Source organism: Urocampus carinirostris, chromosome 12 (assembly GCF_059441175.1).
Source record: "Urocampus carinirostris isolate Australia breed hairy pipefish chromosome 12, RoL_Ucar_1.0, whole genome shotgun sequence".
NCBI classification, from domain to species: domain Eukaryota; kingdom Metazoa; phylum Chordata; class Actinopteri; order Syngnathiformes; family Syngnathidae; genus Urocampus; species Urocampus carinirostris.
Window position 1 is genome coordinate 6650475 of NC_142360.1, and position 15870 is coordinate 6666344.

A 15870-nucleotide genomic window follows, 5' to 3' on the forward strand; every position below is an offset into this window, starting at 1 on the left:
TTAATTCACTATGAAATGTCATTGTAGCTTAAAATAGAACTGTAGCATAAATAGCTAAAGAAGACTACGGTACACTACGGAAGCCCGAAAGGTATCAAATGGCAAGATTCCATATTTTCTTGCGTAAGTAAAGATGAATTTCAACCAGCTATCAAGCAATAAAATTTTCTAGAAAATCGAAATGACCCATCACTGGTAAACTATTTTCAGAACCTGCTCGCGAGCCACTCAGGTTTCCTTGGGAGGCTACCTGGTGCCCACTCGCTTTAGCTGCTAGTGGGAGAAGCTACTGAAAAGGGAAGTAACCAGATTTTTAAGCTTCGGGACCCTGAACCACGGAACCGAGCAACATTCGCTTGCATGACCAGCTTTAGAAGATGAGTGACACTGAAGGACTAACACAGCTCAGCAAACAATAACGGCTAAGGGCAAGCCAAACCTTTCATCCAAGTGGCTAATATGAGTTGCTAGAAAAGGAAACAGTGGACAAATAAGTTGAAATTGCACTATCAGGAAAAGCTACCTTTGCAAACCCAGCATTTTGCCTTTCATAGTAATAAGATGTAAGCCATACATATCACGGTCTTCAAATTCCAGTACCTTTCCATCCGAGGATGTGTTGATCCGGTAGTGGTAGACTCTCCCTTCATAGCGAAGCGAAATGGACAGCTGTCCTGGACTACTCTCGCTCTCTCGGACGAGGAAGCTGCCGTTGATGAGGGATGAGAGCAAGTACTCGGCGGCGCTTCGTGATACCGGCCCGTGGTACCAACTGTGCTTTTCCAGGCTGTTGACCGGCGTAATGTAGTTGGAAGGGACCCAACCCTGGCCGTTCTTGGAACGGACCTCGCTCCATTCTCCGTTTTGATTGTAGCCTAGCACGCGTAGCTTTTCGCCTAGATTAAAAAAGAGGAAATGCTCATCAAACATCAGCTCTCAAACGTTTAACAAAAAAAAAAAGAATACATATATTAAAAACAAAGTGGTTCAATGTATTGAGTTTGTTTTCAACTTTTGTACCTTGAGTAGAAAAAAAAGCTTTAGTTATTTTTAGTGTACTCTTTTAAAATTTATTTATAGGTATGTACCCTCAAAGGCATTTGTTGTAGATCCAAACCAACATAAGGACTTTAAAATCCCCAAATTTAATATTTGAAATACAATATATAAAATGTATATTATTATATATTATAAAATTGGAATTTACTACATATAAAATAATGTGATTAAAGACAGCAAGCTGTGCTTATTTACGAATTGTTATTTTCTAGGAGCCTAGTGTTTCTGATCAGTTATTTCTTATCTCATCATTGTCCTAACACACCTACATTTAATTTATTACTCATCGTATCCATGCAAGTGTTTTAGGAGGGCGGGGGAAGAAACACAGAAAAATACATTTTAAAAAAACCTGAGAAGTAAAATCACATGGTTAAAATAAAATAAATATAAGATAATGTGATTTAAAATAACCAACTGTGCTGCTTCCTGATCAATCATTGAAGTTTGTCACTTTATTTGTAGGGTGGTCTTTGAAACTATTTAATATAAAAATTACTTTGATTTAAGAAGCACTTTTTTTGCAGTCAAAAATGCTTCTTCAATTAAGACTTGATTAAAAAAAATATATAAACAGCCACAAAAATATTTGCAACAATATTAATTACAAAGCCCCGCGACCCAAATGAGGATAAGCGGTACGGCTGATGAGATGAGATGAGATTAATTACAAAGATAATAAGGCCTCCTCCATTGAAAAACAAAAAATATTCAATCAATTTCAGGTGACTATGGTTTGGTATTACAGTAAGACCTCGGTTATCGCGGTTAATGGGGACCAAAACCACCCGCGATAAGTGAAAATCCGCGAAGTAGCTGCGCACCTTAAAAAAAAAAAAAAAGTATTTTCTTTAAATTATTTTTTTTAGACTCGGTTAATAAGGAACAAAACCACCCGCAAAAAGTGAAAATCTGTGAAGTAGCGACGACCCTTCAAAAAAAAAAAAAAAAAAAAAAAAAAAACAAGTTTTTTTTTTTTTTAAATTATTAATCTCATTATCTGCACCGCTTACCCTTATGAGGGTGACGCCGCGTCCGCCGAACTCGCTCCTTCGCGCGGCCCGGGAGTGACCTCCGTCGACTCCCCCCGACCTCCCCCGTCCCATACAGCTGGCTGCCTTATCCCGCGTCTGCTGACGTTCCGCCGAAAAACCCCGCAAAAAGTGAAAATCTGCGAAGCAGCGACGCCCCTTCAAAAAAAAAAAAATTTTTTTTTTAACCATTACAGACCGCGAAGCTCTGAAGCCGCGAACGTCGAAGCGTGAAGTAGCGAGGTCCCACTGTATACAAAATCATACATGGACTTGCTCCATCATATCTTTCAGATTTGATTTCCCCCTATGTTCCGGTCCGAAGCCTTCGTTCTGAAAGCGCTGGCCTACTGGTGATCCCAAAAGCCAAGAAGTGCTCCGCAGGTTCGAGAGCGTTCTCCATCCGGGCACCAGTGCTGTGGAATGCTCTTCCCCCAGAGATCCGATTTGCAACCTCAGTCGAAATGTTTAAATCTAAGCTTAAAACAAACTTCTACTCTATAGTATATTAATAACCTATATTTTTTGTTGACAATATCCCTGTACTATTTGTACTTGCAACATCCATTGCAGCCTAGTCATCCTGAAAGGGGGATTACCCCACATGTGCGGTCCCTTCTCAAGGTTTCTTCATTTTCCTCATGTTGAGGTTTTTGAGTTTTTCCTTGCCATCGTGTTGTTTTCAGATCAGGGGATGGTGTAATAATAGTCTGAAATAATAGTCTGTGCAATAACCTGTGCAGCTCTTTGAGACTCTTTGTGATTAAGGGCTATACAAAAATGTCTTGACTTAAATATGAGCTTAGCTTTTAACACTTATTTCTCTGAAACATTTACATGATTTAAAGGGACAGTGTGTAATATTCAGTGCCCCCTAGTGGGTCAAAAAACCTTCATTCAGTAAAAAACAAACAAACATTGATTTGAATATTAGGCAAAAATACAGGAACTATCATACCAATGTTAAGTACTATAAAAGGTCATAGGTCGAGGAAAGTGTATTTCTTTTACACGGAGGAATCCATACCCAAGAGTCACCCCTATGTTTGTCTGGCATCTCGCTGCTACACAGTGCTCATTTGGCACTCGTTTTCATTCGCATTGGACAGTATGGTGCCACCTAGTGGTCAATTATTAAACAATGTAGCCTAAGTATTTATTACATTTCATGTTATAGCTGTTGCCAGGAAAATATTCCCTTATTTTTGCCTTGTTTTAAAATTGGTCAGGTAGGAAAAAAATTCCTTTTATTTCCTTTGCCAAATTAACACATGCGCACACACACACACACACACACACACACACACACACACACACACACACACACACACACACACACACACACACACACACACACACACACACACACACACACACACACACACACACACACGAATGAATAATGTAAACAGAACCTGACGAAATAAAAATGGTGGGGAAAAAATGACTTTAAAATCAAATCTGTCTAATCCTCTATCTCCCCTGAAGATACCCAAGATGAGAAACCGGGATTAGAATTCCATTAAACGAAATCTAATTCCCGCAGAAAGAAAAAGAGCCTTTTCATCAGGTAAGAATGTAGTGAGGACGTCTTGGCGACAACACAAACAAAACACGAGGCAAGAACCGACCGCGAGATGTTCTCGACTGAATCAAAAGCTGCGTAAGAATAATAAGAGCCGAGATGCCGATGCGAGCGCCGGGCAAATGCAGACGTGTAGCCACTCGCGGACGCCTGTTTCTTGACGTCAGAGCTCCAGGAACTGGTGAGAATTTCTCCAAACTAGAGGAGCGAGTGATTTAATAATGCAACATAACCAGAATGAGTTCTTCACTTGCGATCAAATTAGGTCTGGTTGACTTTAGCTGGTTTCCAGAAAATAAACAAGAATGTGAAGAGTGTCTGACTGTTTTTTAGGGGGCGGGATAAGAACGTTTCATCAGCCGATTATTTAAATAAAATCGTAGTCCCCCGGAATCCGACAGAAAACTGTTTTGAAGTGGGGCTCGTGAAGTGAAATTGCCATATAGTGGGGTAAAGAAACCTATGGCAATTGGCTACAGCCTTCGTCTCGTTTCTTGATAATTGCAAGCTTCGTTTTAGCTTCTTCTGTTAAGATCAAGATAAGTCTTGGGACCCGTAGTGAATCAATACAGTACAAAGAATACAGTAATGTATCACTGATACAGTCTTTTCGAAGCTAATGCGATTCCAAACTGAATGAGTCATAGTGAGGGAAAATTCAGTCAATAGAGTATCCACGTCTTCATGATGCCGTTACGTAAACCAATAGCAGACGGGCATCTCATATGACATCAACCAATTGCAGACGGGCATGTTATAGACGCAACTCTACATAGGCGAGAACACTGAGAAGTTTGAATTTGGTACGTTTTTGGCCAGGTGAAAGACTTTGTTGTTGATGTTGCTAGGCAGGGAAAACATCGTTTCCCACATCATATGTGAAAACATCCTTAAGTAGGGATAATTCTTTGTGTCTGTTATTATCATCTATAAACTCAAAGAGGTTGTCAATAGGTTTAAAAGATGCGAGCGATAATACAATCACTGGTCTTAGCTACTTGCCAAAACAGTTAATTTAGAGTAGAGGGGAAATCTTAAGCCGAACCCAGCCCAAAATTTAGGCCTAAAATGCCAATCATGACGTTCAAGTTTGGCCCGGACCTCTCTCTTGCTGACTTTTTAAAAAATTGTCCACCTGTCATAGTTCTTTGTTTCTTCTTTGTCCCATGGTGGATGATGGAATTAAGTCCCCCTCTTGCGCAACACAGAAAAGCCCACGGTGCCGTGCTCGGCTGCAGGCTCATCGAGGTCACCAAGCCTCACATATAAAATATGAAAATGTGGGTTCTCATTGGGCTTGGTCCTTCAAATCAAGTTAATTGGTTGGGCTCGGGCTGTGTCGGGCTTTAACACCCGCGTGCCCTGGTCAGGCTGGATTTTTTTAAGGCTTGATATTACCTCTAATTCAGGGTACTTTCACAAAGTTGGTAATATCAGTTTTGTTTGTTTTTAAATGCTTTTAGCGGAAAAGGGTACTTTAGTTTGATTGCCTTTAGCTCAGTCATAATTGTCCAAATATTATCACAGGAGAATTAAGGGGCCGGGATCTAGTCATACAGTGGTACCTCTGCTTACGAATGTCTTTACATGCGAAAGTCCAGGTTACGAAGTACCTCAACGGGAATATACTACCTCTAATTACAAAGGTGTTACAGGATAGGAAGTCAAAAATACTTTAAAGAACTGCTGCTATTTGCCGCTCCCAGAGTTTTCCGAACGTAGACAAAATGGCTATTGCTTAAAGTCTGCCTGGCAACCCATTGCACATGTGTTTTACCAGCATGCTCTTCGTGTCACTGTCACAGTTCACAGAAAAGGAAGAAGAGGGGTTTCAGCAAGATGGCGGGGAGGGCGCAGCCCGAAAAAAAAAAAAAAAAAAGACATTTTGGCAAAATTCAATGAAGTCCTGGAATTTGTGGAAAGGACTAACCAGGAAAACCCTCTTTAGGATGACATCTGCCGACGAGAGCAGACATCATTGGATCAGTTTTTCAAAAAATAATGTTTTTATTATTTCCTTTATTCTTAGGTTTTTTTTTTACATTAGGTTCCTTTCGTTTTATGTTTATAGTGCGGTAATCTAATTTTAACATGTATTTGTTCCATGTTCTGATGCTGTTTTATGATTTATTGAAAAAATATCACACTATACTTTGTGGGGCTTGGAACGCATCAGCGCATTTACATTTAAAATGCGTCTCTACTCACAGAATTTTAAGGTTACGAAACTACTCCAAAAACCAATGAAATTCATAGGTAGAGGTACACATGTAATGAGTTACCGTATATCTAAAGAATACATAAGTACATAAGAATAAGGTCCTTGAATTAAGTAGCACCACATTGTTTTTTTCTGGTAAGTTATTAAACATACGCGAGAAACACTGCAACAAAAACGTCAAGTTCAGTCCTGTAGTTATTAAAATAGTTCCATCCCCTGTGAGAGTTCCTCCAATTATTAAACAGAAGCTCAACGTCCGGGCCATGCTCACCCCGCTATCCACTGTGAAAATGACGCATCCTTTAGACACAGTTAAGCTAGGCGTCCAGGAAATGGGGGTTGCAGCAAACAATTAGGATTGTGATGACCGGTGAGCAAAAGCAGTTCTGGTTCTCAATAGAAATATTTTGGAAAACAATTTTTGTCTCTATGCACACCAAACTATTTGCCATCGTTAATTTTCCCTTGCAAGACTGGAAATACTGACCGTCTTCTTGCCTTTGCACTCGCTAAGAGGAGATAATGACTCCAATTCTTATTTGTGGTCGACTAATGCCTGCTCAAAGTAACCCACCTGTTGATGTAAGATTCCATCTTGTCACGGCTTTAAAACGCATGAGGCGGTGGCTACCACTGGAAAAAATTGAAGCTTGAATTCAAATGAAAACACCCAAATTAGAATGTTTTACCACAAGTGGAACTTTGATATTTGACGTCCCTAGTTCACATTATTCAGTGTTCATACACCTTTTACATGGCTAAATCTAAGCACTTTTTAAGGACTTCCCAAGCCAATTTTCCGAATTCTCCAGGACAGTATGAATCATGTATTTTGCAGAGCCACAAATACAGGTATATCTGCGATTTACAAATGCAAAATGTTTTCATCTTGCGTGTGCATTTTTCAAGACATACGACTTTATTAATAAACTGCAAATATATTTGTCTTTGAGGCAAATCTCTAAATATATAGGTGTTGGGAAAAAAAAATAACATGTAGCTTAAATTTTCAGTTGCAGGAATTACATTAAGATCAAAATTCACACCTGGGATATGCTACTTTTAATTCTTTGCTTGCTCCGTAACACTTGCAGGGAGAATAAAAAATTGTGGTGCGAATATAAAAAAAAAAAAAATACAAAATTGGCACACTAAATTATCAAGGATAACAACGTGATTAAAACTAATACATCTTCTAGGGCCATGTCAATCCTCACAAGTGAAAGTTTTGAAATCAATTTAATAAATAATCTGCTGTCTTCTCCTTCTGCATCCACCTCATACCTTCATTGTACCAGTTTAAGACAAGTCACACCAAAGGTGAACAACATTTTATTTGTATTTTACACATATATTTACTAATGTTCTTTACTTTCATACAAATATTACAGAAGTAGTTATTACTATATTCTATTTAGTTACTAATTTTTAAAATCTATATACAATTACCTGAGGTACCAGGGATTCGGAACACTTTGGCTGATTACCATAAGTTTCTATCCCCCTCCATAAGACAATTGTATTTGGTAATTCCCACCCCAGAACGCATACAATGTCAAATCTCAGTTGGCTGCTCTCTGCCCAGTCTAAGTCTGCGGCGGCAGTAGCTCAGGAGGTAGAGCGCTCGTCTTGGGATCAAGGGATCCCAGTTCGAATCCCGGCTCGTCCGTGTTACATGTCGAAGTGTCCTTGGGTAAGACACTGAACCCCCTAATATCCCCAATAAGCAGGTTATCGCCTTACATGGCTGCAAGGCCGCTATTGGGAAATGTGGAGCACATTGTAAAGCGCTTTGGGAAGTTGACTTGAAAAGCGCTATATAAATGCAGATCATTTCATTTCATTGCCATCTTGCGATACTGTAGCAGAGCCATTAACATTATAAAAGCCAATTCCCAACCTGTGACCCATTGCTCTCTGGTAGGTGCAACAGGTCCCTCAAAGCTAGGCTCATAATACCTTGAGAAATAGATATTTTTTAATTGCAGCTGCTAAATGTTATTGCACTTGTTATTATTGCGATATTGTTACAATGCATTATTTTTCATTGCATTATTATTATTATAACTTAGGACATTTTTTCCAAGAACTATGTTGTATTTATCTTTTTGGCCTATTCACCCTGATCATCTTTTATGTCTTTTCTCTTCAAAGTCTCTATATTAAATGTTTTACCCTGAAGTACCACGTCTAATCCTGTTGCATACAATGCTTAACAATGTTGATATCAATGACAATAAAGAGAAATTCTAATAATAATTATAATTTCGAGCGTCTATTGTACTATCCTGCATTTTTTTTTCTCCCTGTGTGTGTCGTGGCCAGGTGTCTCAACATTTCTCGTCTCCTCATGGTTTATTGACACACAAAATTCCAATGGTATAACTGTAAAGCTGTGCATGAAAGTATTTGTTCCGCCCCAGGGTTTGATGATTCACTACTCATCGGCATGGCCTGAGGACTTTTTCCCCCCAGCATTACGCACTTTTGTTGCAACACAAGATGGGATGTGTACAAGGCATGTGTACCATAGCAACAAACAAGGGTAACTCAACCTGTGCCAATTTGTCGGCAAAATTGCAGATCTTTGGTGCTAAATGAGGTTGCGAGAAACCACAAGGTAATTAGTCTGTTTTTGTTTAATACAACAAACATTCGGCATTAGGAACTGGCCTAAATTACTTGAGTTTGATGATATGTCCCAAAGATAAAATCTCCTTGATCAATTCAAATGATTACGTTTTGAATCCATTTTAAAGAATGAAATTGAATACAGTTTTATTTATTTTAAGAAAACATACTATAAGCAAAATGTGGAGACTAAAAATTACTTTAAATCAGCTTAAATGGAAAGTGAATGTATGTTCAAAAAGCCTAACTTGCTTAACTGCCACAATTAAACAGTTATTAACTATTATTCTATAATCAACACGAGCTTTGATGAATTCAAATAAAACTCTTGAATATTGCATCATTTCCCTTATTTTTAAAGAACATTTTCAAATTAACGAATTTCAAAAAAAAACAAATCACACTACTTTCTGGACTATGAGATGCGCCTAAAAACCTCAAATTGGCAACAAATTTGAGCATGTGCCTTAGAACCCGGGTGCACTTTATGTACCGGAGAATACAGTGAATAAGATTGGAAATACATGGAGTATTTATAGGAGTGGGTTATTACAAGAAGTTTTAAAGTATACTTCCGTATTTGAGCTATGATGTATCAATCAATAATCATCTCTAGCCATTTGCGTGCAACGGGATACGAACCAGGGCTGTGACTATGAGGGCAACGACAATTTAACGCTGGGCCACCTGAAGTACGGAGGAACTAGGAAAGCATTGCAAAAGACAGAAAAAGAAAACAGAAAGTCTTTCAACAAAATACTATACAAACTCTTTTACATAAGTATACATTCGGGCTGCAGCATTAACAAAAATCAAATAGATATCGCGATGTGACGTTAGTTCTTTAGTGTAACCGCAAACCTCTGTGTTTTTTTCAAGGATGCATAGTTCCACTTTGTTAATTGATTGACTGAGTGTTTAGTCAAAAAGAAATGTCATATATGGGGGTTCAACACTGCTGGACAATCAGAAGCAGGTTTTAATGGCGCCAACCAATAAAGGCGAGGCAAAGTTTGCAAGATATGTGTGCACAACTTTGATAGACTGGTGTAAGCTGCCAGTCAGTGATACAGCGCATGCACAAATGACCACCAAAACAAATGCCACAGCTTTAGAGGCTCATTACATTGAAAATAAATAAATTAATGAAATCGGACTCCAAATAAAGTAGGAAAAGAACAAGGAAAAGCTAATCACTAGCTGGTGCTCCCTGGATTTTTATCGTGTCCGGGAATTAAAGGAGGCAAGGGTAAAGCTAACAACCAGGCGAACAACTCTTAAGCCACCACTGCCGAACTTGGCTCGTCACAACCGCCAGATCCATTACCAATAAAGCGGACTACTTGGTGCTACTACTCGTGGAAAACCTCTACATTTGTGACTCTTGTATTTTAACTATCACAAACACATTGCAGAAGTCGCTGTAACCAGACTCTAGAGTGTAGCTTGCCAGCGCTCTCTTAATCGTTTTCTTACACTGAAAGAAATAGCCCTCGAACTTCGCTGTGTTTTTTTATAATGACCATTTATTCAACTGCAACTCTGTTTTTGTTTGTACATCTATAGTTGATATTTTGTTACAGTCGTTTACTCGGGTGACTGCTGTCACTGTCTTGTTCCACGGACAGACTGAGGAGATCATGCCATGAGGCTCTTTAACTCTACCCGAGGGAGTAAAAGCCCACATTAAACCCCAACCTCACATTTGCATATTTTGCTTTATTTTTATTACATTGTCTAATTTTTTGAACATTATTTAAATGCTCTTTATTCTACATGTTATATTGGGTATTTTCTATATCTCTTATTTTAGTGTTTGATTTTAACATGGGGATACTGCTGGAAATGTGTATTTCCCTATGGGGATGAATAATGTATCTATCTATCCGTCTGTCTATCTATCTATCTCTCTGGCTCCAAGTACGTCATCTCAAGTTATGTGTTGATGCTCCCCCTAAAAAAAGTGTACTTTTCTTTTAAAATCGAAAATCGCATAAAAATTGCAATTTTGCAGCCCTAGTATACATACTGGACTGTCTCAGAAAATTAGAATATTGTGATAAAGTTCTTTATTTTCTGTAATGCAATTAAAAAAACAAAAATGTCATACATTCTGGATTCATTACACATCAACTGAACTATTTCAAGCCTTTTATTATTTTAATATTGCTGAATTTGGCTTACAGCTTAAGAAAACTCAAAAATCCTATCTCAAAATATTAGAATACTTCCTCAGACCAAGTAAAAAAATAATTTTATAACAGCAAAACTAAATCAAACATTTGAAAATGTCCATTGATGCACTCAGTACTTGGTTGGGAATCCTTTTGCACGGATTACTGCATCAATCCGGCGTGGCATGGAGGCAATCAGCCTGTGGCATTGCTGAGGTGTTATTGATGCCCAGGATGCTTCGATAGCGGCCTTCAGCTCATTTGCATTTGTAGGTCTGGTGTCTTTCATCTTCTTCTTAACTATACCCCACAAAGTCTCGATGGGGTTCAGGTCAGGGGAATTAGCAGGCCAATCAAGGACAGTGATGCCATGGTCAGTGCACCAGTTACTGGTGGTTTTGGCACTGTGGGCAGGTGCCAGATCATGCTGGAAAATGAAATCCTCATCTCCATAGAGCTTTTCAGCAGATGGAAGCATGTAGTGCTCTAAAATCTCTTGGTAAACAGTTGCATTTACTCTGGACTTGATGAAACACAGTGGACCAACACCAGCAGCTGGCATGGCTCCCCAAACCATTGCTGACTGTGGGAACTTCACACTGGATTTCAAGCAACTTGGATTTTGCTCCTCTCCAGCCTTTCTCCAGACTCTGGCGCCTTGACTTCCAAATGAAATGCAAAACTTGCTTTCGTCTGAAAAGAGGACTTTGGACCACTCTGCAACTGTCCAGTGCTTCTTCTCCATAGCCCAAGTCAGACGCTTCTTCCGTTGTCTTGAGTTCAGAAGTGGCTTGACCATGGGAATACGGCTATTGTAGCCCATTTCCCGGACACGTCTGTGAACTGTGGCTTTTGATACCTGGACTCCAGCTTCAGCCCACTGTCTTTGAAGCTTCCCCAAATTCTGGAAGCGGCTCTTCTTCACAATTTTGTTAAGGCTGCGGTCATCTCTCTTGGTTGTGCAGCGTTTCCGGCCACATTTTTCCCTTCCAACAGACTTTTTGTGGATATGCTTTGAAACTGCACTCTGTGAACAGCCTGCTCTTTGAGAAATTTCTTTTTGTGTCTTACCCTCCTGATGGAGGGTATCAATGATGGTCCTCTGGACAGCAGACAGATCAGCAGTCTTCCCCATACTTGTGATTTAGTTTACTGAACCAAGCTGAGTGTTTTTAAGGCTCAGGAAACCCTCGCAAGGTGTTTCGAGTTAATTAGATGATTCAGGTGATTAGTTGAATAGCCTACTTGTATACTTTTTCATGATATTCTAATATTTTGAGATAGGATTTTTGAGTTTTCTTAAGCTGTAAGCCAAATTCAGCAATATTCAAATAATAAAAGGCTTGAAATAGTTCAGTTGATGTGTAATGAATCCAGAATGTATGACATTTTTGTTTTTTTAATTGCATTACAGAAAATAAAGAACTTTATCACAATATTCTAATTTTCTGAGACAGTCCAGTATTATACGCACAGGGGAAGAAGTGGAGAACCAGAATGCACTATGCAAATAAGTGTTTCTGGCACCATTCGTAATATTAGTGTGATAATGAGATAAGCCCTAATGCCTTTTTGTATGCCATCTGTACCACTGGTGGTCTAGTGATAGAGTGTTGGTGCGCTTGAAAACCAATGCCTTTGAGTATGTCATCTAAATCACTGGTGGACAAGTGGTTAGAGTTCCACACTCTCACCACAGCGGCCAAGGATTAGTTTACGATAATACGCTAAAAGCTCGTTTTTAATGTGCACCCAAACTTTGATTTCATTTTAAGTAAAGAAAAGTGTGTTATACACGAATAAATATAGTTAATCAATTAATTCAACATGAAGAAATCATCATTTGAAATGGTGTGCATACCTTTAGTAATACTTAGCGTGTTGTCTCCGCTGGCCACAAAGTCATAAAGTGCAACAAACAGGTTGGGGTCACTCTCAGCCCCCCCCAAAAGGTTCTCCTTGGAGCTCCAGCGTACTGCTTCCGTAAGAGCTGCAGAATCCAGCCCGAATGGCCTGTGGAGAGCTTCTGGAAACAAATAAGGACCAAAGAAAGAGGAAGACAACAAAAGTCAGAATAAATGTCAGTCAAAACTGCTAAATGCAAACATTCCTTAACATGCTAGATTTTGTGCTCTACCTGCTACCCTCGGCTCAGGAATTTGCCTAAAACCAGTTTGGAGTGTCTGGCCACGAAGGGCCAACCATTCTTTATCAAAACTGTTTGCCTGCAGACACTTCAAAATCATTCCTTTAGCAAAACGACTCTTGGTAGTGCTGACCTGTGAGGTCGGGTATGATCTGAGGTATCGCCATGCTCGTATTTAAAGAGCAGAGGGGGTGTGGCTCTGAGAGGAAGGTGACGCTACAAAAAAAAAACAGAAAAAAAAAACAGAACGCAGCGGTAACTAAAACACACACAAAAAAATGAATCACACCCGCAGAGACTGCCTTGCGACTGATGAAGCGGAACCTGAGTAGCTGGGATGAAAAACGCTCAGCAGCTGTTTCCAAAGTCACTGCGTGTCTGGACAGCTGCTATGGGAGTGGAAAGAAAGGTGATGAAATTTGGGTGACGGAGCACCTTTAGACTCAAGCCCAAGAAACGGGGGCAAGCCTTTTGATTTAAAAAAAAAAATTGGCAGAGTGAAAAGGATAACTGGGTGATTCACCCAAGGATAAACCATTACATTGTTGTACATTGCTTTTAATGTTCAAACCAGCAGTCACCAACAAGGTGCCTGCGGGCACCAGGTGACCTCTCTAAGCACACCTGAGTTGCCGAGAGGGGTTCTCAAAATAGCTCTGAAGTGATAGGTCTTAGTGGCTTTCTAGGACGTGTGATTTCTAACTGGGACGAGAAATCATTGACATGATCGGTGTCTTTCAATACATGATCAATGCAATTGAACAATAATTTATATAGGTTAATCATGCAGCTCTTGTACAAGGCATACCTTTTGGTGCATATTTTAACCCTACGTCTAATAATTACAACCTGATAATAACCTAATAGTAACATAGTTATAACAGAATAAGTTATTTTAGAAATGCATTCAGACCTTTAGCCTGGAGCGCAACAAAAAAGTAGCTCTTTGCTTGAAAAAAATTAGCGACCCTTGCCCTAAAACAGGGGCCTCAAACTCATAGCCTTGGGATGATAGTCTGAGGCACTCGCCTGGATGTACAAGTTTAAAGGGACAGTGTTTATTATTAAGCACCTCCCTTCACTTTGAGTCTTTCTAATCCGTGTTCTTCATTGTACTCTGTAGCACTCGTTTTCGGTTGTACTTCACTATACAGGGACAGCTTGTCATCAAATAACACACACTGTCCCTTAAATGTAGGTGCAGCCCACGCAAATTATGGATTCATTTACTGTATTACAGTGTGATTGATTTGTTTTCATATCAGTTCTTGCACGGCGCAGTGGTTAGCCCGTGTGCCGCACATTTCTGAGGTCATGAGATCGAACCTTCCAGCGTGGAGTTTGCATGTTCTCTTTTCTTCCGGGCACTCCGGTTTTCTCCCACATTCCAAAAACATGCATGTCAGGTTAATTGGCCGGTCCAAATTGTCCCTAGGTGTGAACCAGCGAGTTAGTTGTCTGTCTCTGTGTGCCCTGCGACTAGCTGGCAACCAGTTCAGGGTGTTCCCTGCCCACTGCCCGGAGATAGATGAGATGGGCTCCAGCACCCCCGCGACCCTGCTGAGGATAAGCGGTGCAGATAATGGATGGATGTTTTTATTGCGTGCAGTATTTAAAAACATATTTGAGAATGATTAAATTGAGTTTGAGAACCCTGCTATAAAACAATCGTTCAACTTAAAAATGTATGTGCACTTTTGCAACAACCTAAAAACAGACATATCAACAAAGCAAACAACAAACCAGTTATCCAGAATAATGAACATTAGAATCAATTTCTTTATTGCACAGTGAGTTCACATGCAGTAGCTGGTCAAAGGACCTAAATTGAACCAAACATTTCTCTTGCCCGCGCGCGCGCGCTAGAACGCACGCACGCACGCACGCACGCACGCACACACACACACACACTATACCGACCTTTGTTCTGCACCATTTTGCATTATGGCACTGGCTGTGCACTGGCCCACAGTGTTGAGTACATACTTCTTCCCAGTAAGGTTCTCTTCCTGTCCTACAGACTTGGAGCTTCCAAGCATAGACAGAGAAAGACCGACAACGGATCGTTTACCATTGCAAAGACATGCAGCGGGGACTATGGCACACTAGAGACCCCTTACTACTTGGCGCTTTGGTTATCGCTGGTTCATTTCTTCAAAATTTTCGAATTGAATCTCTTTATTGTCATTGATATCAATGTAGAGCGCATTCTGTTCTGATAGCCAGCACACGGCAATGCAATCACGAGGTGCAGGTTGTATGTGTGAGTGTTGGGTGGGCGTGACCGTTAGCGTGCGCAATTGTGATAGACTCGTGTATGCTGTCAGTTTTACTCTAAAAGGAGAAACCCTCGGCTCCAAGATGTCATCTCGATGTAATGTTGACCCCTGGGGGCTTTTATGAAGGTGCGATACAACTTTGCAGATTTTCACTTTTCGCGGGGTATTTTGGTCCCCATTAACCGGTAGAGCCGAGGGATGACCGTAAATTGTTAAGTAGGGAACGCTGAGACCTGGGTTGTATTTGGATGTGTGTGAAGACTGGACTGATGCTGCAGTCAACAGCAGATGGCTGGTCTTCTGGGAATGACTGAAGCAGAGCGTGTGTGTGAGAAACTTCAAGCAACGCTGTAAGCCAACTGTCAGAACTGCTCCTCTTCCACAACCGAATTCTCGCTGTGAAATAGGACTTTATTTCCATTTTTTGATGATTTATAATTTTAGGGGGTATATTTAAGGACGTTTTTCAACATTCAAAAGGCACTAAGTAATACACACTGTACCTTTAAAAAATGATGTGCTTCATGTAGAAAAAGAAATGCTCCAAACCCAATTATTTTATGCATGTCATTATTATGAATTATGAAATAATTAGACAACTTTAGTAAACGTGTTGACGAGTCTAAAGCTTTACTTAATCAATCAATACTTTGTCAGTATTAAATACAATGACACGATATTGTTATGAGGACCACAACACTAACATATAGAATAGAATAGACCTTTATTGTCATTGTTACAAAA

At 39.8% G+C, this 15870-nt stretch overlaps 1 protein-coding gene across 2 annotated transcripts in view; it reads right to left on the reverse strand.

The window, feature by feature from the left end:
* Window positions 1-15870, reverse strand: part of abl2 (ABL proto-oncogene 2, non-receptor tyrosine kinase) — a 43630-nt gene that overhangs the window by 11306 nt on the left and 16454 nt on the right. Inside the window, exons 1-3 of one of the 2 annotated variants that reach the window (XM_088348987.1) lie at window positions 12839-12979; window positions 12563-12727; window positions 601-896 (exon numbers count right to left, since the gene is read on the reverse strand). In XM_088348987.1, coding sequence (XP_088205113.1) covers window positions 601-896; window positions 12563-12727; window positions 12839-12947 — 570 coding nt within the window. In that variant the 5' untranslated portion in view covers window positions 12948-12979. Of the gene's footprint in view, window positions 1-600; window positions 897-12562; window positions 12728-12838; window positions 12980-15870 lie in introns of those variants that run through there. The other variant, XM_088348986.1, reaches the window with a different exon arrangement.